This window comes from Mustela putorius, unplaced genomic scaffold (genome assembly GCF_011764305.1).
Source record: "Mustela putorius furo isolate JIRA1106 unplaced genomic scaffold, ASM1176430v1.1 tig00000407_pilon_pilon_pilon, whole genome shotgun sequence".
In the NCBI taxonomy this organism is placed as follows: Eukaryota; Metazoa; Chordata; class Mammalia; order Carnivora; family Mustelidae; genus Mustela; species Mustela putorius.
Window position 1 is genome coordinate 12,215,463 of NW_025421373.1, and position 26,366 is coordinate 12,241,828.

At 37.3% G+C, this 26,366-nt stretch overlaps 1 protein-coding gene across 1 annotated transcript in view; it reads right to left on the bottom strand.

The window, feature by feature from the left end:
* Positions 1-10,748: 10,748 nt before the first annotated feature.
* C9 (complement C9) overlaps positions 10,749-26,366 on the bottom strand; it is a 46,638-nt gene continuing 31,020 nt past the window's right edge. The window contains exons 7-11 of the mRNA XM_004737970.3: positions 25,263-25,503; positions 23,238-23,363; positions 20,877-21,055; positions 12,328-12,553; positions 10,749-11,186 (exon numbers count right to left, since the gene is read on the bottom strand). Of these exons, the coding sequence (XP_004738027.1) occupies positions 12,329-12,553; positions 20,877-21,055; positions 23,238-23,363; positions 25,263-25,503 (771 nt within the window). The 3' untranslated portion in view covers positions 10,749-11,186; position 12,328. The remainder of the gene's footprint in view (positions 11,187-12,327; positions 12,554-20,876; positions 21,056-23,237; positions 23,364-25,262; positions 25,504-26,366) is intronic.

Genomic DNA, 26,366 nt, shown 5'->3' on the forward strand with positions numbered 1-26,366 from the left:
TGTGGGATTCGATCCCAGGACTCTGGGATCATGACTTGAGACAAAGGCAGTGGCTTAACTGACTGAGCCACCCAGCTGTCCCAATTTCATTTATTTTATGACCGAGAGAGAGAGCACTAGCGGGGGAGCAGCAAGCAGAGGAAGAAGCAGGCTCCCTGCTTCTCAGGGAGCCTAATTTAGGGCTCAATCCCAGGACTCTGGGATCATGACTGGAGCTGAAGGCATGTGTTTAACCGACTGAGCCATCCAGGCTCCCCTCTTAATCACTTTCTTATGTGGGCTGCCTTACCTCATACAATTCATAGACTGGGTGGGTATTAAGCTGGAACATATGAAATTGCTGGCTATTTATTCTTTTGTGTTTGTGGTTTTCTGTTTTGTTTTGTTTTGTTAACTATGACTGAATAGAGGCAATTTCACATGATTTAACCTAATTGTTTTTGGTTACAAATACAATACATTTCTTCTTCTGGAAACATAGAGTTAAACTGAATAGCTAAGACTAACAAGAGCAGAGTGCCATGCATGGAGTAGGAGCTCAGTTGGTATTTACTGAATGAATGCATGCAGGTACCAATGAATGACCCAACAAGAAGCAATGATGTACACAAGAATGAAACTGTGTGTTATGGGCTTGGGGTAATGAAACTGTGGAACGTATTAATCATACAAAGCACTTTGGCAATTGCTTTTAAAGCCAACATTCTCTTCTTAATTTAATTTTGTTTGTTATCAAGAGACTGGCATTGCCTATGGGAGAAAGCAGTCTTGGCATAGGTCACTGCTGACTGCTCATTCAGGAATAAAAAAATGGAAACATCATAGGAGTTTAAAGAAGAAAAGAAGCACTGTGGATCTGAGAGTGTAAATTTCAGAGGTCAATAAGATGTTCATGTTGTTTTTCATTGGGAGCAAGTACTATCTCCAAGGGCAGGATCCTTAATTAGAAAGTCCCGGTTTTTACTTTTCTTTGATCCCAAGGAAGTCAACAGCTTTATATGTTTTTTGTTTTGTTTTGCTTGTTTGTTTGTTTTTGGCTGGCAATCCTAGAGAAAACAAAGGATTATAAAATCTTAATGATCAATAGGACTTCAAATTTGGGTCCATCCATCCATCTCTTTATTTATCCCCTTATCCTATTGCACCATGATATGCCAGATACTGTCTAGGGGCTGGGAATAGAATGGGCTTTAAGAGCTAAGTCACATTTCCAAGCTAGAGGGATATTCATATTGTGTAGAATGATGAAATGTCATTTGTTCTAGAAAAGCAGTGGCAAAAGTGCTCAGGAAGCAGAGACAGAGAACTGATTCCTGGAGATATTAGAGAAGATTTCACTGATGAGATGTTAGTGGTTCTGGATCCAGAAAGAAGGTTTTACATGATTAGATTAACCAGAGGATGAAGAAGAAGGAAAAGGAGGAGGAGGAGAAAAAGCAGGAGGAGAAGAAAAAGAAAAGAAAAAAAAAGAATCATGCTCTAGGAAGGATCCACAACAAAGGTTCTGGTTTAATTTGCGTGGATGAACATCTGTTTTCTTTTTCTTTTTGGTCTTTTTAAAGAAGCTAACAGGTAAATCTAGCGAGTATTAGGTTGACAAACATTGGTGTGGAAGGAGTAGAAACACACAAGGGGAATAAAGGAAAGGGGGTGGGATTAATTGAGGAAGGAAAGTTGGAGAGTATTTTACTTTAAGTAAATAGTATGTTTAAAAAAAGTGATGCTTAAGGTTTTCTATCTCATGTTGGGGGCAGGCCCAATTTAAATGGGACGCTGGGGTCTGAGAGGCAAGATGGCAGAAGAGTAGCAGACTGAGATGACATCAAGTCACAGGAGTTCAGCTAGATAGTTGTCAAACCATTCTGAACACCTACAGACCCAACAGGAGATTGAAGAGAAGAAGAGCAGCAGTTCTAGAAACGGAAAATCGAACACTTTCTGAAAGGTAAGATGTGTGAAGAGGTGAATCCAAAGCGAGGGGAAGATAGACTGTGGGGGAAGGGGCTGGCTTCCAGCAAGTGGTAGAGCAATGAAGCATAAAATTTGAACTTTTAGAAGTCTGCTCCACTGAGGGACATTACTCCAGAGTCTAAGCGGGGGTGGAGCCCTCACGAAAATAGTACGTTCTCAGGTCCCTGGGGTCACAGAAAGACCGGGGGTGTCTGAGTGTGGCAGAGCTCACAGGTATCAGAGTGAGTAACCTGAATACAGAGAGAGAGCTGAAGAGTGAACTCTCACCTCAGAGTTTCTTTAAACTGTGATCCACGACACAGTTGGATCACTGTTATATAAACAGGGACCCCACAAGCAGCAGATCCGGGGAGACTCTACCTTTCACCTCCAAACAGCATGACTGGAATCTACTGGGTTTGGAGACTCCAACCGGGGCTGTGCGCCAGAGACAGAAATGCTCGGTCACAGGCTGGGTGAGCTCAGAGCATGGCCGGAGGCCAGGGAGATGGGAGCGATAGACTGATTTTCTCTGAGGGTGCACTGAGGAGTGGGGTCCTGAGCTCTCAGCTTCTCCAGGCTGGAGATTGGGAGGCTGCCATTTTCATTCCCATCCTCCAAGTGGTAGGGAAAGCATTCAGGGAACAAAAGTTCCCAAGAACGAACCTGAGCAGATTATTTAGCCTGGTCCCAGGCAAGGGCAGTGCAATTCCATCTCGGGCACAGACATTTGAGAATCACTGCAACAGGCCCCTCCCACAGAAGACCAGCAAGAACATCTAGCCAAGACCAAGCTCACCAATCAAAGAGAACAGCGGAACTTCAGAGCTAGGGGAAAGCTATGCATGGAATTCACGGATTTCTCCCCATGATCCTTTAGTCTTGCAAAGTTAAATTAAAATTTTTTAATTTTATTTTTTTCTTATTCTATCTTTTTAACTTTTCCTCTTTCCTCCTTTGACTTTTTTTTAACTAGTTTATCTTAACAATACCTTTCCAAAAAAAGTTTTTAAACCTTCATTAGTATAGTCATATTTTATCCTACATTGTATTTTACCTTATTTTTTTGTATACATATAGGGTTTCTTTTTCTTTTCTAAAAATTTTTGGGATACAATTTCTTCTAATAGATCAAAACATACCCTAAATCTAGCACAGGGCTTTTTTCTAGTCTCCAGCCTGAACACATTCTCTCCACTTTTTTTTCTTTTTCCAACCAACTTATCAATTCCTTTTATTGAATTATTTAATTTTCATCTTTATAGTCATATTCCATCCCTTCATTGTGTTTACCCTTATTTTTGCATATATGTAAGTTTTTCTTTCTTTAAAATTTTGGGAGGTAGTTTCTTCTAAGACAACAAAATACACCCCAAATTACCCCTTTTCTTCTCCCCCTGACTTGGGGTCTCTTCTGTCTTGGTTAGTGTACATTTTTCTCAGGTTTTTGCCACCCTTTTAGTATCTTGTTCTTTTTGTTCATATATTCTTCTCTGGATAAAATGACAAGATGGAAAAACTCACCACAAAAAAAAAAAAAAAAAGAAAAAGAAAAAGAAAAAGAAAAAGATGCAGTACTAAAGGCTAGGGACCCTGTAAATACAGACATTGGTAATATGTCAGATCTAGAGTTCAGAATGATGATTCTCAAGGTGCTAACTGGGCTTGAAAAAGGCATGGAGAACTAAAATCCTTTTCTGGGGAAATAAAAGAACTAAAATCTAACCAAGCTGAAATCAAAAAAGCAATTAATGAGGTATAATAAAAAATGGAAGCTCTTACTATAGGATAAATGAGGCAGAAGAGAGAATTAGTGATATAGAAGGCCAAATGATGAAGAATAAAGAAGCTGAGCAAAAGAGAGACAAGCAACTTCTGGACCATGAGGGGAGAATTCAAGAGATAAGTGATACCATAACATGAAACAATATTAGAATACTTGGGATTCCAGAAGAAGAAGAAAGAGAAAGGGGGGCAGAATGTATACAGGAGTGAATTATAGTAGAGAATTTCCCTAATATGGCAAAGGGAACAAGCATCAAAATCCAGGAGGCACAGAGAACCCCTCTCAAAATCAATAAAAGTAGGTCCACACACTGTCATCTAATAGTAAAACTTACAAGTCTTAGTGACAAAGAGAAAATCCTGAAAGCAGCTCAGGACAAGCAGTCTGTAACATACAATAGTAAAAATATTAGATTGGCAGCAGACTTATCCCGCGACCTGGCAGACCAGAAAGAAATGGCATGATTTTTTCAGAGCACTAAATGAGAAAAATGTGCCACCAAATATACTATATCCAGCTAGGCTATCATTGAAAATAGAAGGAGAGATAAGAAGCTTCCAGGACAAACAAAAACTAAAAGAATTTGCAAACACTAAACTAGCCCTACAGGAAATATTGAAAGGGGTCCTCTAAGCAAAAGGAGAGCCTAAGAGTAGAAGACCAGAAAGGAACAGAGACAATATACAGTAACAGTCACATTACAGGCAATACAAAGGCACTAAATTCATATCTCTTAATAGTTACCCTGACTGTAAATGGGATAAATGCCCCAATCAAAAGACGCAGGATATCAGAATGGATTAAAAAAAAATCAATATGCTGCCTACAAGAAACTCATTTTAGACCCAAAGACACCTTCAGATTTAAAATGAGGGGGTGTATAACAAATTACCATGCTAATGGACATCAAAAAAAAGCTGGGGGAGGTAGATAAATTAGATTTTAAGCCAAAGACTATAGTAACAGATGAGGAAGGACACTATATCATACTCAAAGGGTCTGTCCAACAAGAAGATCTAACAATTTAAAAAATCTATGCCCTTAACATGGGAGCAGCCAACTACATAAACCAATTAATAACAAAATCAAAGAAACACATTGACAATAATACAGTAATAGTAGGGAACTTTAACACTCCCCTCACTGAAATGGACAGATCATCCAAGCAAAAGATCAACAAGCAAATAAAGGCCTTAAATGACACACTGGACCAGATGGACATCACAGTTATATTCAGAACATTACATCCCAAAGCAACAGAATACACATTCTTCTCTAGTGCACATGGAACATTTTCCAGAATAGATCACATCCTGGATCACAAATCAGGTCTCAACTGGTACCAAAAGACTGGGATCATTCCCTGCATATTTTCAGACCCCAATGCTCTGAAGCTAGAACTCAATTAGAAGAGGAGAGTTGGAAAGAACTCAAATACATGGAGGCTAAAGAGCATCCTACTAAAGAGCAACCAGGAAATTAAAGAAGAATTGAAAAAAATCATGGAAACAAATAATAATGAAAACACAATGGCTCAAAATCTGTGGGACACAGCAAAGGCAGTCCTGAGAGGAAAGTATATAACAATACAAGCCTTTCTCAAGAAACAAGAAAGTTCTCAAATACACAACCTAACCCTATACTTAAAGGCACTGGGGAAAGAACAGCAAAGAAAGCTTAAAGCCAGCAGGAGAAGAGAAATAATAAAGATCGGAGCAGAAATCAAAGAAATAGAAACCAAAAGAACAGTAGAACAAATCAAGGAAACCAAGAGCTTGTTCTTTGAAAGAATTGATAAGATTGATAACCCCCTGGCTAGACTTATCAAAAAGAAAAGAGAAAGGACCCAAATTAACAAAATCATGAATGAAAAAGGAGAGATCACAACCAACACCAAAGAAATAGAAACAATTATAAGAACATATTAGGAGCAACTGTAACCAGCAAATTTAACAATCTGGAAGAAATGAAATGGATGGATTCCTAGAGACATATAAACTACCAAAAATTAACCAGGAAGAAATAGAAAACCTGAACAGACCCGTAACCAGTAAGGAGATTGAAACAGTCATCCAAAATACCCCAACAAACAAGAGCCCAGGGCCAGACGTCTTCTCAGGGGGAATTCTACCAAACATTTAACAAATAATTAAAACCTTTCTTCTGAAACTGTTCCAAAAAATAGAAATGGAAGGAAAACCTCCAAACTCATTTTATGAGGCCAGCATCACCTTGATCCCAAAACTAGACAAAGACCCCATCAAAAAAGAGAATTATAGACCAATATCCTTGATGAACACAGATGCAAAAATTCTCATCAAAATACTAGCCAACAGGATCCAACAGTACATTAAAAGGATCATTCACCACTACCAACTGGGATTTATTCCTGGGCTCCAAGGTTAGTTCAACATCCACAAATCAAATCAATCAATGTGATACAATAAAAGAAAGAACAAGAGCCATATGATACTCTCAATAGATGCTGAAGAAGCATTTGACAAAGTACAGCATCTTTTCTTGATCAGAACTCTTCAAAGTGTAAGGATAGAGGGTACATACCTCAATATCATTAAAGCCACCTATGAAGACCCCACAATGAATATCATTCTTAATGGGGAAAAACTGAGAGCTTTTCTGCTAGGGTCAGGAACACAGCAGGGGTGTCCATTATCACCACTGCTACTCAACATAGTACTAGAAGTCCTAGCTTCAGCAATCAGACAACAAAAAGAAATTAGATGCATCGGAATCAGCAAAGAAGAAGTCAAACTATCACTCTTTGCAGATGATAGAATACTTTATGTGGAAAACCCAAAAGAATCCATTCTAAAACTGGTGGAACTTGTACAGGAATTCAGTAAAGTGGCAGGATATAAAATCAATGTACATTTGCATTTGTACATTTGCAATGTACAATGCATTTCTATACACCAACAATAAGACAGAAAAAAGAGAAAGAGTACATCCCATTTACAATTGCATCCCAAACCATAATATACCTAGGAATAAACCTAACCAAAGAGGCAAAGAATTTGTACTCAGAAAACTATAAAATACTCATGAAAGAAATTGAGGAAGACACAAAGAAATGGAAAAACGTTCCATGCTCATGGATTGGAAGAACAAATATTGTGAAAATGTCTGTGCTACCTAGAGCAATCTACATTTAATGCAATCCCTATCTAAATACCATCAATTTTTTTCAAAGAGATGGAAGAAATAATCCTAAAATTTATATGGAACCAGAAAAGACCTCAAATAGCCAGAGGAATGCTGAAAAAGAAAGCCAAAGTTGGTGGCATCACAATTCGAGACTTCAAGTTCTATTAAAAGCTGTCATCACCAAGACAGTATGGTACTGTCACAAAAACAGACACATAGATCAATGGAACAGAATACAGTGCCCAGAAATAGACCTTCAACTCATGGTCAACTAATCTTCGACAAAGTAGGAAAGAATGTCCAATGGTAAAAAGACAGCCTCTTCAAAAAATGGTGTTGGGAAAATTGGACAGCCACATGCAGAAAAATGAAACTGGACCATTTCCTTACACCACACATGAATAGAGACTCAAAATGGATGAAGGACCTCAATGTGAGAAAGGAATCCATCAAAATCCTTGAGGAGAACACTGGCAGCAGTCTCTTAGACCTCACCCACAGAAACTTTCTCCTAGAAACATTGCCAAAGGCAAGGAAAGCAAGGGCAAAAATGAACTATTGGAACTTCATCAAGATCAAAAGCTTTTGCATAGCAAAGGAAACAGTTAACAAAACCAAAAGACAACTGACAGAATGGGAGAAGATATTTGCAAATGACATATCAGATAAAGGGCTAGTATCAAAAATCTATAAAGAACTAATCCAACTCTACACCCAAAGAACAAATAATCCAATCAAGAAATGGGCAGAGGACATGAACAGACATTTCTGCAAAGAAGACATCCAGATGGCCAACAGACACATGAAAAAGTGCTCAGCATCACTCGGCATCAGGGAAATACAAATCAAAACCACAATGAGATACCACCTCACAGCAGTCAGAATGGCTAAAATTAACAAGTCAGGAAATGACAGATGCTGGCGAGGATGCGGAGAAAGGGGGACCCTCCTACACTGTTGGTGGGAATGCAAGCTGGAGCAACCACTTTGGAAAACAGCATGGAGGTTCCTCAAAATGTTGAAAATAGAACTGCCCTATGACCCAGCAATTGCACTACTGAGTATTTACCCTAAAGATACAAAGTAGTGATCCAAAGGGGCACGTGCACCTGAATGTTTATAGCAGCAATGTCCACAATAGCCAAACTATGGAAAGAACCTAGATGTCCATCAACAGATGAATGGATAAAGAAGATGTGGTATATATATATACAATGGAATACTCTGCAGCCATCAAAAGAAATGAAATCTTGCCATTTGGGACAACGTGGATGGAACTAGAGTGTATCATGCTTAGCGAAATAAGTCAAGCGGAGAAAGACGACTATCCTATGATCTCCCTGATATGAGGAAGTGGAGATGCAACATGGGGGGTTAAGGGTGTAGGAGAAGAATAAATGAAACAAGATGGGATTGGGAGGGAGACAAACCATAAATGACTCTTAATCTCACAAAACAAACTGAGGGTTTCAGGAGGGAGTGGGTTATGGAGAGGGTGGTTGGGTTATGGACATTGAGGAGGGTATATGATATGGTGAACCCCTGTACCCCTGGGGAAAATAATACATTATATGTTAATAAAAATAATTAATAAAAAATAAATGGGACACTGGAACTGAACATTTTGCAGAAAATGGGGTGTCTGGAAGATATTTCTTGAGAGAAAGATTCTGCAAGAAAGAGTTCATCAAGGAGCTGGTGGACCATCCTGAGTCAGGTGTGAAAAGTCAGCCAGAAGATACTAGCATCCTTAAAACTACTATGTATATTGGTGGAGGGAACTTGATCTTCTTTATCCATGAAATACAAAATGTGGAAACTGAAACAAGAAATTTACACAAAAAACTGGTGCAAAATGAATGAAAACAACAGGGCCTCACAATAAACAAATTAATCCTAAGAATACTCAGAGTAATAGGATTCTCACCAGAGCAATTTTCACTGAGGATTAAACCTGTAATAAGAAATTACTAAGTACACAGAAAAAAAATGCCATGAGAATGAGTTTGTAGACTTAATAGACAAAACAATTGCAGTGCAAAACTACATATTCTGGAAAATTTAAGAGAGACTCCTAAATGAATGTGTTTAATATCCTTAAAAAGATAAAAGTAAGAAAATAATACAGTAGGCTAGGATTAATTAAAAATAGATTAAGGTCTTGAATGTAAGATTTGATACCATAAAGCTCTTAGAAGAAAACATAGATAGTAAACTCCTTGACCCAGGTCTTAGCAATGATTTTCTGAAATGACACCAGAAACAAAAGGGAAAAAAAGCAAAACTAAACAAGTGGTACTAAATTAAATTTGAAATATTCTGGACAGCAAAGGAAATCATCAACAAAATGAAAAGGAACCCACCGAATGGGACAAATATTTTCAATCCATATATCTGATAAGCAGCTAATATGCAAAATATATGAAGAAATCATACAACTTAATAGCAAAAAAAAATTTTTTGATTAAAGAAGGGGCGGAAGATCTGAATAGACATTTCTCCAAAAAAGGCATACAGACGGCCAGTAGGTACATGAAAGATGCTCAACATCACTAATTATCAGAGAAATGCAGATCACAACCACAATGAGCTATCATCATGTCAGACCTGTTAGAATGGCCAGTATCAAAAAACCAAGAAATAACAAATGCTAGTGAACCCATGTGCACTACTGGTGGGAATATAAATTGGTGCAGTTGCTATGGAAAACATTTTGGAGGTTCCTAAAAAAATAAAAAATAGAATTACTGTATGATCCTCCAATTCCACTCCTGGGTATTTAACTGAAGAAAATGAAAACACTAGCTCAAAAAGATATATACACCCCTATCCTATAATTACTGCAACATTTTTTACAATAGCCAAGACATGGAAGACACCTAAGGGTCCATCAATGGATAAATGGATAAAGAAACTGTGGTGTATATACATAATGAAATATTCAGCCACAAAAATGAATGACATATATGGACCTTGAGGTCATCGTGGTAAATGAAATAAATCATACAGAGAAAGAGAAATACTATATGATCTCTCTTATATGTGGAATCTCAAAGGCCAGAAAACAAATAAAACACAAAACTCATATAGATCCAGAGAATATATTGATGGTTGTGAGAGGTGAGGATGGAGTGGGAGAAATGCGTGAACCATTTTTGTTTTATTTTTTATTATTTTGTTATTTATTTTTTGTTTTATTTTATATTTCTTGTTTAGTTTTTGTTTTTTTTAAAATAAATGAAATAGATAATAATAAACAAATGATGAAGAAAGATTCTTACGATTTATTGTAAGTGATAGAAGCCAGACATGGATCAACATATATAATTTACTACCATTGGGTAAAGAACAAAAATGGGAAAGGAAGGATATCTCTATCTCTCTAAGTCTCTCTCTCTAAATATATGTGTTTTTTTCTTATTTGCTTGCATATAAAAAAGATGTAGAAATAAGCATCAATGATAATAATACCAAATAGTTTTGAATGCTTTCTCCAAATTCAAGTCCTTCATTAGTCTTTTATATGTGTTATCTTACTGTGAGTCCATGGGTCCCAGGCATCTTCTGTCTAGTTTTTGTTTTTAATTGAAGCAAACACATAAAAATCACGTTTTAGGTAATTGGCCCTGCTACTGTGGCCATATCCATTTAGAATAAAAATTAGCATCTTGGCAAATGTCCACTATATATAGAACAGACATAAGGAAGTCCAGGAGTTTATGCTATCATTAGAAACTCATTCTGCTTTAGAAACACTATGTATTAGATAATGGAGTAATGCTCAATTGATCCAATCAGATTCTGTAGCAGATAGTATTCCCTTGGAAATAGACTCTGAGAATCTGAGTTTGTATGCAGCATATTTATTAGTGTGGGTTCTTGGGGGAAAAAATATATGAGGAATGTGGAAAGCAAAATTAGGAATAAGGGGAAATATAATTGTGATGCTCTTGCAACAGAGGGTTCAGCAAATCACATGGGGAGCTCTGAAACTGGATGGCACTTCTGAGTTGTCTTCATTGAGGCAAGAGGGCTGGCCCATCAAATGCCGACCACACTGACCAGTTAGCAGATAATGAGCCTCCCTCAGGCTGGGAGCACAACCTTGGGTGTGGCTGGTTCTTTGTCGCAGGGTGATTTCCGTTGAGAACTGAAATGGTGTGTGAAATATCAGCAGGTGGCACTCCTAGGAGGTGGAGGGATGGGTACTTGATCCTGAAGGGAGATCTGGGCGGTACACCATGACATCCCCTTTAGTCTTAGGGAATTGTGAATGCAGGAGGCACTGAGAAAGGATACAAGTGGTAGAAGCAGAGGGGATAAAGGAAGTGATAAACTGAGTCACAATAGTGTTAGTGTCATTACAATATTAACAATAAGGGGGGTGCCTGGGTGGCTCAGTGGGTTAAGCCATTGCCTTCGGCTCGGGTCATGATCTCAGGTTCCTGGGATCGAGCCCCATGTCAGACTCTCTGCCCAGCGGGGAATCTGCATCCCCCTCTCTCTCTGCCTCCCTCTCTGCCTGCTTGTGGTCTCTCTCTCTCTCTGTCAAATAAATAAATAAAACCTTAAAAAAAAAAACAATAAGGTAATTAGGTTGCTATAATAGTTTCTGGACATCTTGAGAGACTTTTGTATCTTTAACAATGATAAATGATAGATCTTCATAAACAGCCACCAAAATTGTGGTGACAGCTGGATTATCCCTGTTTCCTGTAATCTGAAAAAGTGAACCCAAAAGACATAGGTCTTATTCAAGGGTATTTATAAGAATACGTGAAGAAAACATTCTCTGGAAAATATAAAAAAATTTAGAGAGATTAGGAATTTTGCTTACTTGCTTAAAAAAAATTACTGTTGACCCTTGAATAATGTGGGGGTGAGGAGCACTGACCCCTGTAGAGTTGAAAATCTGTGTAGAACTTGCTATTTCCCCCAAATTAGCCTCCCCCAATAGCCTCCTCTTGCCTAGAAGCCTTACTGATAATATAGTTGATTAACACATTTTGAATGGTATATGTGTTATATAGTAATTCTTATAAAAAAGTAAGCTAGAGAAAAGAAAATGTTATTAAAAAAATCCTAAGGAAGAGAAACTACATTTACAATATTGTAGTGTAAAAAATCCACATCGAAGTAGATTTCGAACCATGCGGTTCAAACTCACATTGTTCAGGGGTCAATCATTACAATTAAAAAATTTTTATTCATAGTTCTGTTTAAATGCAGAGGTAGAAGATATAAAATTGCATGCTCAGTGACATATAAAGTCTGATTTGTCCATTTTCATTATTCACTCAGTTTTTATATTCTGTTTACCTGGATAATCTAGAATGTTTTCACAAATTAACTCAAGGCTAATTTTCAAATTAAATACCCTCAAAAAGCAGTTTTGTTTCTAATAATATTTCATAAGTTGTTCTTACCTTAAGTTACTCGTTTACTGATTTCACAGGCAATCCCCGAAAATGTGATGGGGCAGGAACACAGACATTGTCCATCCAGCAGAATCACCGTACCTCCATTTTTGCACGGGTCACATTTTGCCACATTGAATTCCTTGATATAATCATCAATGGCACGTTCCAAATTTTGTTTCTTTAGATGTGCATCTTTTATGTGTACTGGAACCAGATTATGTATAGGAGATAGCTACAAGATAGCAAACCATTTAATTTTAGGGTTTTTTCTACTGATGGGGCTTGTGCAATCCCATTCACTGAATTAGTTTTTTTTTTTTTTATCAATTTGTTAATTCAACAGAGGCTTATTTAATGATTGGTATTGGCAGATATCATGTTAGTCATAGTAGTGACCAAAGCTAGGCATAATCTCTGTGATCATGGAGATCGCATCATGGAGGTAAGAAGACTGACAGTAAAATAATCATACAGACTGCAGCACCTGGTTGGCTCAGGTGGTTGAGCCTCTGACTCTTGGTTTTGGCTCCGGGAGGGCTCTGTGCTCAATGGGAAGTCAGTTTGAGATTCTCTCTCTCCTTCTGCCCCTCCCCCATCCCTCTTTCTCGAAAATAAATAAATGAATCTTAAAAAAAAAAAAAAAAAGACTATAGTAGTGACCAAAACTAGGCATGATTTCTATGATCATGGGGATCACACTGTGGAAATGAGAAGACGGATATTAAACTGATCATACCGATAAACTTAAAATGGAAGCTATGGTAGGTGCTATATGGGATGGGTACATGTGTTTTAAAAATGCACAACCATAGATTTAAATGTTTCACAAGATCATGTATTGATGCTATTTGTGAATTGTTTTTGCTGTCTTTTCTGCTCCTCTTCTCTTCTACTAGGTAGTCAAGGGCTCGCTATCTCTTGCTGACATGGAGGGTTTCAGTGTAAGACCAAGAACAGAAAGCTCCTAAAGACAAATTCTTTACTGCCCCAACCCCGCCCCCAACCCAAAAGCCTGAACTCACTGAGAAATTTTTGCAGGGAGACTATTTCAATGTCAAATTTAATTAGACTTAAAGAAAATGAAGTAAAATGATTTATTCTGCACACTTAAATTCCTGGAGTTAGATACACAATTGTTACCACTGATGCAGGGAAGCTTGGAAAGGCTTCTCCAAGAAAATGACCCTTAAGCTGAGATTTGAGAGTTTGAGGGTTCTGGGCCAGAAAGAAGAATATTCCAGTCATACAGAAGTTCTATGGGGGAGACCATAACATATATTGGAAGTGTGTATCATATGTCTACGTAGGCAAATTCAATTGCATGACTCTAAAGAGCTATTTGAGTAAGTAAATCATTGGGAATTGAGGCCCTTGCATGGTCTAACACTTTGAAACAGAAGGCCACAAACATTTTTTTTTTAATTTATTTGACAGAGAGATCACAAGTAGGCAGAGATGCAGGCAGAGAGAGTGGGGAGTGGTGGGAAGCAGGCTCCCACTGAGGAGAGAGCCTGATGTGGAGCTCGATCCCAGGACCCTGAGATCATGACCTGAGCTGAACGAAGGCAGAGGCTCTAACCCACTGAGCCACCTGGGTGCTCCAGAAGGCCACAAAACTTAAAAGAAATTGGAATCCAAAGACTCAAGAAAGAAGAGATTAAAAAAAAAAATACCAGAAATTCCTGTATAGGAGTAATGATGGATTAAACGTCAACTGATTTTTTTTTTTCCTCTGAGGACAATGACAAAAGATGAACAAATAAACCAAAAGTATAAATCTGCTTGATCGCCCTGGAGAACTAATGAGACTACTTATTGGAATAAGATCTGGGAGGAGGTGGAAATGCAGTGAGGTGAGCCTAGTGTTTTGGGGCCACAGTCCCCTTGACACATTTCCTAATTTGGGAATAGGCAGTAGGGGGGCTGAGGTAAAGTAGCACAAATTACTGGGCTGAGGAAAGAAGGTTGGTATTCAGGAACAGCAAAGGAAAACAAGACATGCTTTGTTGAGACCCAAAGGACTACAGCCCTAGAAGTAAGAAGGAATTGGAAGTGGGTAGCTCTGGAAAATACTTTAGTCTAGTTTGCATTAGAATAAACTTGAGGGCACCTGGGTTGCTTATTTGGTTAAGCATCTGACTCTCGAACTCGGCTCAGGTCTTGATCTCAGGGTTGTGAGTTCAAGCCCCTCATTGGGCTCCATGCTGAGTGTGGAGTCTACTTCAAAAATAAAAATTTAAAAAAAAACAAAAACACAACACAATAATCTTGAAACACTGTAACCCCAGAAACAAATAAAATCATCTCAGGCCTCAAGCTATTCATAGAACAACTTTTAAAGTATAGTATCCAACCCCTAATAAAAATAAATAGGTACACAAGGGAACAAGGCAACATGAAATAGAACCAGTAGGAATACCAGAAGCTAGAAGCAGAGCTGAGAGGTTGCCATGGTTAAGTGACCAGACTTTTACATGAGCAGGGGGAATAAAAGAAGAGATCAACAATTTTAGCAGGAAACTGGAAATTATTTTTTAAAATAGAGGATTTGAAAAAAAACAAAACTATTATAAGTTGATATTATAATATTCCAGTTAGTGGACTGGTTACATAGCAACGGTGATACAAACGAAGCAAAGTTAAGGAACTTATATTTAAGGAATATAGCTCAGAAGAAAATATTGACAGCAAAGCATAAGGAGATAAAAGACAAGGAAATACAGAAAGAGGAAACATAAAAGACAAGAGTGAGAAAGTGAAAGACCCACATAGTTTGAGTCCCCGAAGGAGAAACTATTTAAGAAGCAATATTTGGGGCGCCTGAGTGGCTCAGTGGGTTAAGTCGCTGCCTTCGGCTCAGGTCATGATCTCAGGGTCCTGGGACTGAGTCCCGCATCGGGCTCTCTGCTCAGCAGGGAGCCTCTGCCTACTTGTGATCTCTCTCTGTCAAATAAATAAATAAAATCTTAAAAAAAACAAAGCAGTATTTGAAGAGCTAATGGCTGAGAATGAAACAAGCCTGTGAAAGACAACAAGGTACCCCAGGAATGAGAAGCAAGGTGACAATTTTTCTTTTCACACCTAGGCATATCAGAGTAAAATTGCTAAAACAAAACAAAACAAAACCCACACCAAAACCCAAAACCCAAAAAACAAAAAATAGAGTACATCTTAAAATCATCTTTTTTTCTTAAGATTTTATTTTTAAATCATCTCTCCACCCAACATGGGGTTCAAACCCACAACTCTGAGATCAAATGTGCATGCTCTACTGACTGAGCCAGCCAGGGGTCCCAAATCTTTGAATCATCTCAGTAAAAAAGCCATAGTACTTTGAAAGTAGACTGATATCTGATTGAAACAGATAAGATCAATAACACAAATTTTTTCTAGGACAATGAGATATTCATAATAGATTTTTTAAAAGATGACCTTGAAACTTGTATCACTCACACACACACACACACATACACACAAAAAACTAGATTGACTGTAGAAACAAAAGTAAAAACAAAGCAATAAGGCTTCTGGAAGATAGTATATAGAAGAGTATCTTCAAGACCTTGAAGTAAAGAAAGATTTAAATAGGACACAACAACATTAACTATAGTGGAAAGAAATACACAAAATCTACACTATAATTCCTGACATGATGTACTGAGAAGGACACAGAATCACTTCTGTGGTATTCTCACCAAAATGCATAACCTTAATCTTCTCTAAGCCTAAATTGAGAGAACTTTGACATAACAGGTGACCAAAACTCATCAAAACATGTCAAGTCAAAAAAATGTCAAGGTCATGAAAGATAAGAAAAGTCTGAGAAAATGTCCCAGGATGGAGGGAACTAAGGGTACATGACAACTGATTACAATGTAGGATTTTGATTGGATCTTATCAAAAGAAAAAGGATATTAGGGGAAAAAACTGGTGAAATTTAAATAAGGTTAGACAGTGTTACTTTTCTGATTTGATCAATTGTATGATGGTTATGTAAATTGTTAATGTTCAGGGCTTCTGGTTTATAGGGTGTATGTGAACTCTGTGCTATTTTTGTAGTTTTACTGTTTGTAGTATTTATGCAATTTTACAGTAAATCTAAAATTATTTCAAAATAAAAAGTACACAAGAGAATGTCTGCTATAAAAATGTATCATAAAGTGTCAAAATCCTCAAGTGAAAGAAAACATTTATTATACTTTAAAGTGGGAATAGGTTTGTATCCAAAATATACCAAGAACCTCCACAGTCCACATAAATGTTCACCAGCACACTCTGTTTTATGAGTTAGTATATGGGACTTAGACTTCAACAATGTTCTATTTATTGGGAAGAAAGTAGCCTCTTACCGACGTGGCCACATTGGCATGAACAACATAAGCATGTGGCAGAGTTATTTTGGTTTTTAGGAAAAGAAATTCATCTTGTTTTACCCTTCAAAGGAAAGTCAAGGCCAGATAATCTAAGATACAGGAATAGAGGGTCATGGAGAAACTACATGTGGATGAAATGCATGAGCAGTGTTCCAAGAGATAAAGACGAAGGTCATGCAGTGATCACTGTCTGAGAGGAGTCTCAAACCCTGCAGGCAAAAGTCCCACAAGAAGACAAGGAACAATTAAAATGTACTTTGGGGGCCTCCTGGGTGGCTCAGTGGGTTAAGCCTCTGCCTTCAGCTCAGGTCATGATCTTAGGGTCCTGGGATTGAGCCCCACATCAGGCTCTCTGCTCAGCGGGGAGCCTGCCTCCCCCTCTCTCTCTCTGCCTGCCTCTCTGCCTATTTGTGATCTCTGTCAAATAAATAAACAAAATCTTAACAACAACAACAAAAAAATGGACTTTGGGAAGTGTTCCTAAAGAGCCACATATTTTTCTGATGAACTTTAGCTCTCTACTAATTAAGAAAACAGTTCTAATTTTTCTCCTATCCTAGTTAACTCTGTCTACCATTTGTAGATACTTTCAGTGGAGGTAATCTGTCACAAAACTTGCCAACATACAAATTAATGGAAATATAATTTAATGTGAAGTACATTGAATTTTCTCACAGGCTTCCAAACTAATTAAACTTTGTGCCAAATGTAGTTTGTTGATAGAGGAGTGTTATTTTCATCCCTATACAAGAGAGTTCGGAATGATTTTCGCTACATCTTTGTAACTGTAATGGCGACAGCTCAGAGCACTTGTACTACAGCTCTTTAAAGACATCAGTGGATCACTGCTAAGAGTTGCACAATATAACAAAAGTGGCAGGTAAATAGTTCATTATGCTTCAAGTTGCCCCAGAAAGAGCTTAATGTAGCTTGACATGTGAGTGTATTTGAAGGGTAAATTTGGTTGAGGGAAATGAGAAAGGGAGAATGGACGATGGAAAAGGCAAGATGAGGGCAAAAGCAACACAAAATTCATGCCAGGAGGACCCACCCATTGGCATGAGCTGGGTCATAAATTTGGGTAATTTTCTAGGGCATTGAGTAAGACAACTGAATGTAATAGTCACATGTATATAAGAAGTATTTACACGATTCCCAAGAGAAACAAAATGATCCTTAACACTGAGACTAAAGAATAGTGTCTCCCATGAGTTCTCATAAAGGAGACGGTAGTATTATGTAACATCCCTTTAGTAAATAAAGTAGTGGGTTATGTAACTTTGGTTTTTATAATGCCAAGACAGGGTTTTACAGGAAGCCAACCTGCTATTCACTAGCTGTACTGATCTCTGCTGCTTTGCTCTAGAGGAAATAATACACTTTAGATCTCTCTGGCCATCATTAATTAATGTAATTTCTTCAGATGACATTTTTATAACTAGTTTGTAGCAGTGAGCTTAAGAAGAAACCCAGTTCAGAGGCACCTGGTTGGCTCAGTGGGTTAAAGCCTCTGCCTTCAGATCAGGTCATGATCCCAGGGTTCTGGGGTCAAGCCCCACATTGGGCTCTCTGCTCAGCAGGGAGCCTGCTTCCCTCTCTCTCTCTGCCTGCTGCTCTGCCTACTTGTGATCCCTGTCTCTCAAATAAATAAAATCTTTAAAAAAAAGGAGAAGGAGAAGAGGAAGAAGAAACCAAGTTCAGCTATTCATTGAGCTAAAAGAAATACTGTGTTAACATTCAGGGAAGCTGGAAACTGAATTTATATACTTCCAAGAAAGTTGAAGTTCTGACAAAAGTTAATACTGAAGACAAGGCCCTATCGCTACATGAAGAAGGGCGGAGGAAAAGTTCTTGGGCTGGGTTAACACATTCCTCAAAGAAGCGGTTTAGCGTCTGCTGAAGCATATGAGTGAAGCAAAAATCAAAGTGACAGGTACTACTTAGTAGAGCATGGCCTTAATTACTTTATTTTTTTATTTTAGTTTTTTCATAGTTACTTTAGCATGGAAAAATATATTATGGTATATTATGTTATGTTGTGTTATGTTGTATATAACTGTTTTACTTAGAAAACCTTCATAAAATTCTTTAGAGTAATATAACTTCCTACTGTTTTCTTCAAGATAAGCTATTTGTAACATAAATACCTAGATAATTGATTTAATTGGCTCAGAGGATCAAACACAAACCAGGTAAGAGTTTAGGGTAGGTGGGGAGAGGTTTCACCAATTCTTTAAATAATTAAATAGAAGGGTCAACTATATTAAAATTAAGATCATCCCTGGTGTTTGAACATGTCATTCATAGACAAGAGAATGCTTCAGTGTAACAAAGAATTAATTAGTGATTACAGATTGTTTAATTACCCCTTGAAATAGCTTCTAACCCAGAAAAACATTTCTTCTAGATTTATAAAATCAAAATAACTTGCAATCTGTTTTAAGGTCAAACCAGATTATATATCATATCTCTTTAGGAATTTAAAAGCCATACAATGTCAATTAAACACATAGCATTTTACTATTTTCTGCACTTCATCTATAAGAAGATACATGTTTAAAAGTAGTTTCTCGGTGACTTACTATAGCTATCATTTTCTTATGTAGAACATTCATATAAAAAGTTCAGGCTTCTAGTATATGAAGAAAGAAACTTAAACAAGTAGTTTAGATGGAATGCTCACTAATCTAAAAATCTGGAGATCAATATTTGCCTTCAGAATAAGATAGACTATATTTTGCATCCAGCCAGTGGGACTGTCCAAACAGAGTTGATGAAGGTCTTTGAATAGTTGTAGCAAATCTAGTAGTGAATCTTCAGCAGATGTTTTATTTACTTGAGATTTTTAAAAAATTGGCTCTAGACTATGACAGATGATGATTAAGGCCTTCTCAGAGAACTATCTTGCATCCCTACAAGGACAGCTGAACTTCCTTTGTAGGGTTGAGAAGACAAGGCAGTTTAAGTGTGTATGTGGATATAAACATCTTTCTAAATGAATTCTTTTTTTTCCATTTAAGATTTTCTGACATAGATTTATTTTTCCTGAGTTCAAAATAACGAATTTAAATGCGACTTAAACATAATAAAATAAAAGGGTCCCTTCTGACTTTAACTTTATATATAGACATGCTATTTTGGCCAACTTTTTCTCCCTGTTTGTCCTCCTTTTGGGGCAAAGTATTTGAAGTTTCATTGATATGTTAGCACATCTATGAATGGCTAGATTTCTACGCCTTAAGCGAAAAGTAGATTATAATTTTCCAGTTCTGAATTCTCCCTCTACATAAATGTAATAATTTTGGTAGCTTCATTCACTCTTTAAAGACAGTAAAATGGGATGAAGGAACAAAAATTTCCAGTAACTATTCCTATCAAAATGCCAACATGACTGTAACTAAAGTTAATCAAACTAAAGTCGAGGATCATCAAAGATAAATCTGACCTTAGAGAAAACGATGAAACCTACAGGGAAAATTGAAAGCTACAAGAGGAAGCAAGGAAACCAATAAGGGATAAAAGAAAACACATACCTTTTTTAGTAAGTTTGGAGAGAGAGTGAGGGGGCTAAATGAGACTAGCATTTATATTTTTACAATTACAATGCAATTTGGTTCCCCAAGAAATAAGGACTAGTGGGTTTATAATCAGAAGGCTGTAATCAAGATACAAAAAAGAAAGAAATTCTGGATCCTAAGAACTTCTCACCATTGGTCTTATTTTCTGAGACCTTATGAACTTCCCTTTCGTGAAGGCCCTTCATGATTCTCTTGTGTTGGAAGTGCTGCAATGAAGTCCCCTAAAAGCAAGGGATAACCAGGGGCAGATGGATGGGAACTAATAATTCTTGAACACCTATTTTGTGCCAGTCTGTGCTAGGGGATCTATGCAAGCAATGCCACTAAATCCTCAAAACAAACATAAAGCCCTGGAGGGTTTAGTGTTGCAGAGGTCAGAGAAGTTTACATATTTAGAAGGTAGAGACCCAAACTCAGCCTGGGTTGGTGTGATGCCTGGAGTCACACACCTCTCCTCTCTGTCCTGCTTTTTTCTGGGGAAGAGATAGGAGTGTGTTGGAATGCGCACATCTCTTTCAGATGAAGTTAACTGTTCATCTGAACCCACAGTTACGTTTAATAAGAATATGTAAAAGTCTTCTATTTGACAATAAACATGCCTTACTTTTTGGTTTACGAGCACTGGAGCATCACTTAAGGAAGTGGCCCAATTTACAAAGTCAGTTACATCAACCGTCTTGGCTCCTTTGAGAAGCTTCTCTTTCAGTTCATATGCGTATTTTGGGGTTCCTCCTCTTATGAGTGAAATAACTTTATCGATGATGCCATCACGGCTCATGTTTACTGAGAAGAAAAAGAGGATATAAATGAAGCATTTATAGTCCTGCGACATTTGATTAACATTTACAGAACCCTTTCATAAAGTATTGTCTAGTATATTTATTGAATTTTATTTATGTAATTTTTTTACCCCAAATCTCTAGCAATTTTTATGAGGCTTCAATTGTCTTTAAAAAAATAAAAACAATATGACAGTTGAGATACATTGATGTTTCCGAGGTCATCACTTATGTACAAACACACATAGGAAGTACACATGACTTTGGGCTACACTATACATTTTTGGTTTCAGACTTACCTTCCTAATTAGATTTTATATAAGTTTGTTTTAAACTACTTTAAAATTATGAAAAATCAAAGAGTGTAAAAAAGAATCAGGTGGAAAGAAAAATTTCTTTCTACCTCACATTCCTAACTATCTCTCTCCTTCAGTCTCTCTCTCCAGACTAAACCACTTTTAACAAAATTTGTGAACCTTACAGGACTGTAAATTTTTCAAACTGGAAAGGAATTTAAAGATTTTTAGTTATACTTCCTCATTTTTATAAGTGAGAAAACAGATCAGACAGGTGGAGTGACTAGCTTAAGACTAGCTTAAGGGCCAAATATTGAAATTAGGACATTTGATGGCAAGTTCAGATTTCTTTGCATTTCATCAGTGGTTTCCAATAATGGCCACATGTTAGAGGCTGGTATGTTTTAAAGTATCAGGCTTTCTTCTCTCTGCCTCCCCACTATCATCTGATTCTTTAAAGGTGAGCCTCAACCCTTTGTATGTCTGAAAATGCTCTCAAATTAGATTAAAGATTGAGAACTCCAGCACTACCACATGCTTGTAAATATGCTAAATATTAACAATTCAAGCAACATTTATACCAAAGATATTTATATTTTTATTATTCATTCATTCATTTATTTATTTTTTAAAGATTTTATTTATTTATTTGACAGAGAGAGATCACAAGTAGGCAGAGAGGCAGTCAGAGTGAGAGGGGGGAAGCAGGCTCGCCACTGAGCAGAGAGCCCAATGTGGGGCTCGATCCTAGAACCCTGGGATCATGACCTGAGCTGAAGGCAGAGGCTTTAATCCACTGAACCACCCAGGTGCCCCGATATTTATATTTTTAAAATGTTATGCACTGATTGAGTGTTAAGGATGGATTGAGATTGCCCCTCAGTTTTTTTTTTTTTTTTTTTTTTTTTAAGAATTTATTTATTAATTTGACAGAGAGAAATCACAAGTAGACGGAGAGGTAGCCAGAGAGAGAGAGAGAGAGGGAAGCAGGCTCCCTGCCGAGCAGAGAGCCCGATGCGGGACTCGATCCCAGGACCCTGAGATCATGACCTGAGCCGAAGGCAGCGGGTTAACCCACTGAGCCACCCAGGCGCCCCTGCCCCTCAGTTTTATTGAACTCTACTGACACACTGTAAAAGTTTAAGGTATACAGCATAATGACTAGACACATTATTATTATATATATATATATTGCAAAATGATTATCACAATAAGATTAGTTAACATTCATCACCTCATAGAGTTTACAAAAAATTTATATTTTTGTGGAATGAAAACTTTTAGTATCTACATGCTTAGCGACTTTCAAACATATCACATGATACTATTAACTCAAGTCATCATGTTGTACATTGTATCCCCAGGATTTATTTACCTCATAACTGGAAGTTTGTACCTTTTGACTTATTGGATGAAGGTGGATTGGTGGTTTTGAGTCAGGGGGAAGGCTGAGTTAGGGGAATGGTTTTGGTCTTCTCCTTCCTTAAAGGTCACACAAGGTCCTGCCACTAGCCCATTTGAAGCTTTGTTAAAATAAGGGGGAAGAAAGGAGATCTTTCCTAGAGACATTTTTCTATCATTGGCCATCTACCATTGTCATGATAAATATGTATATCTACAATGACCACCGAGGAAAGGCCTTTCCCAGAGCTGCGTGTTGTGTGACCTGCACAATGCAATGAATACATGTCCTTGGGTTGCTTGTGTTTATAATGGTTTGGAAACTACTGTAAAGATAAAATAATTTTGAAGCACTTTAACTTTTTTTAAACAAAGAGTATAGACAATAAGGAGAGTTTACAGTGAGAGCACAGTGCTCACGGACAATCTCATTGACAAAAAAAAAATCCTCCTTTTTTTTTTTTAAGTAGTGACTTAGGTCATACTTACCACTATTACCTTTACCCGTCTTTGAACAACCATCTTTATTAAAATTTCCTTCGAGTTCAACTCCAGCTTTCAGAGAAAAACCCAGATCAAACCCGAGGCATCTCTTTACATCACTTAGTTCAACACCTGTTTAATATATTTAGTTGAAAATTATTAAATAATATCTATCAACATCACAAATAAATTCTGATTTTGCTATTTCATATGAAAAAGGAAAGGGAGAAGTTAAATTAAACCTAGGGTTTCATGGTTAAATTTAGAAGTTGGGATCTGGAACATTCAGGAATTCATTTATTCAACAAATATTTTTGTGTATTCACAACTAGTGAGAGCTTGAGAAATGTCAGGTGGCTTTCCTCATGAGAAAGGGAGAGGGTGGATAAAAATGGAAGACCACCCTAGAAGTCCAGAATACTAAATTTCCAACTGTAACCTAAGAGGCATAAAGACTTCGATTCTGAATATGGGGATGAAAATACCTAAGTGATCCCAACAAGCTCAGATTCTCTCCCTCCGCTGTAGAGCATGAAAAATATTCTGACAGGGTCTGGACAGCCCAAATATAGGGGTAGGACATGGCTTGGTTCTCAGGTATTTCCAATGAAGAAGTAAGAAAGATGGCTTTCCTCTCAAAGGTACCAGAACTGACCTAATGATCCTTGTCTATTAAGGCCAGATGCTAAGTAAATTTAAGTTGCTAGGTCTGAGTTATCCAAGATTAAAGATTTCAGCCCATGAAGCTTTTTCACCAAAGCAACTCTTATCTTGAAGTATTCCTTGTGTTTTGATCATCCTTGCCGAGCCTTTCCCTTCTGATTTTCAAGTTACTCAAGACATAATCCTCTTGTCCCCCTCATCCGTGTGATATCTATTAAAATAGCCTACCAGGCAAGACTCATGAAACTTCATTATTCTATCTCACAGGATATAGCCCTGTAGGGCAGTATAAGCCAAATAAACCCATACTCACTCTCCCTGTCTGTGTTTCTCTCTGCTCAAGACTGAGGCATCAAGAACAATTTGTTCTGGCCATATTGGTTCCATCTATAAAGCGCTTATCAACTGTGTGGGCAATGTCATACTTTAAGCTCATAGCCATATCCTATTCTTCATGTGACACAGAGGCTACAGGGAAGGAACCATGGAAAAGGTTTTGGGCAACACTTCCCTCCCTAAGTGACACACTGAAAAAAGCTGAGGGTGGAGAAAGGAGCTATGTTGGCACTTATCTCCTTTATAAGGAATATTATAACTAGACGTAATGACTCACAAAATAAATACTTAAAACTTATTAACACAGTCACTTTGCATCTACTTTATTCTTAAAAATCTTAAATGAAGCCATTAGGCCAGTATGTTAACTATGTAGTACATAGACCATTCCTGTATATGTGGCAGACACTGATGGTCAACCATAGCCTTCTTCCCACGTTTCAAGTGTGGTCAGGAATCCACCTAACATGGACCCAATTCAACTACCACCTTGTGATTAGACTTGTCGTAAGATGAAGTAAACTGATTTTCTACCCTTGCTTTAAGACCCTATATGTATATAATCTTAACATTACTTTCTTCCTCCTCCCTAAAAGAAATTTAGAACATTATTTTACTTCCAATATTGAAGAACCCTTTGGAAGATGATTTTCATGCATATAATTGAACTGGTTTATTGATTAAGAAATAGATTATATAAATTATGTCTCTTGAAAAAAAATTATGTCTCTTGTACTTTTTTCACATTTTAAGTAGAATTTCACTAAAAGCAGTATCCCCAGCTGATATTAAATTACAGTATAATTTTGTTCATTTCTCAATAGTGCATGACCAAGTCATCTTGTTTAATATGACCAAGTCAATTTATTGTCTGATAGGGTTTTAGATGACCAAGGGAAGGGAGAGCATTCTCTCAAAGAAGCAGGTTATAGGAGTTTATTTTAAAGCCTTTAGCCATTGAGAGAGATTAGCAAAAGGAATAATGATTGGTTAAAACAGCATTAGAAGTTAGAACTCTATTTCCAAGTATACCTTTCTGTTTCATGGAAGCTTTATCCAAAACATATATTAGTTCATAGAATCCTCCTAAAGACCCAGAGCTACTGTAGTGGGTTCCATAGGTTTCCAAAAATGCAAAATATTCCCCCTTTGCGTAGGTACTTGGCAGAGCTTTTAAATCATCCAAGAAAGTTTGTGTCAGAACGACATCCCGACTTCTCATCACAAATCTCCCCAGTTGAATTTCTCCTTTCACAAGCAGAAACATTTTTTCCTTGGTTGTAGAACAGAAGGAAAAAAAATATATGAGTTTCATCACCACTCTTTCAAATTTAAAAGTCACAAAAATAAAAAAATCACAAAAACTCACAAAATTTAAAACTTTAGAACCAGGCAATAAACGTTTTAGCAGTGACCGTAGATGACCACTTTAACCCAGTAGGGTGGCAAACTCAAAATGCGATTAGTTTGCACTGTTGATGAAAATGGGCAGCAACTGGAACTCTTAAGCACTGCTGGTGGGAATGTACAAACAGCCTGATTGGTGTGGAGAACTGCTTGGCAATTTCTTATAAAAGTAAACACACATCTACCCTGTCATCAGCAATTCCACTTCTACTTAGTTACCTAAGATCAGTGACAAAATAGTCCACAAAAAGATCTACATAAGACTTTAGGAGCAATATTAGTCAGAAGAGCTTAAAACTAGAAATCACTTAAATGTCCAGAAATAAAAGAATTGATCAATAATTTGTGGTATGTTCACAAAAAGGAATACTAGTTAGCAATACAAAGGAACAAACTACCAATACACGCAACAACATAAATACATCCCCCAAATATTATGCTGAATGAAAAGAGACACAAAAGAGTTTGTACTGTCTGATTTCATTTATATAAAGTTCTAGACCAGGTGAAATTCAGCTATGGTCAGAGAAATCTGAAGAATGGTTGCTTCTCAAGCAGTAGGGAATTGACTGAAGAGGGCATGAGGGAATTTTCTTGAGGTGAAAATGTTCTACATCTTCTTTGATGAAGTGATTACACAAGTGGATACAAAAGTCAAAGCTCATGGAACTACAGGCTTAAAATATTTGCTTCTTGCATTTTATCACTTGTAAGTTATACCTCATTAAG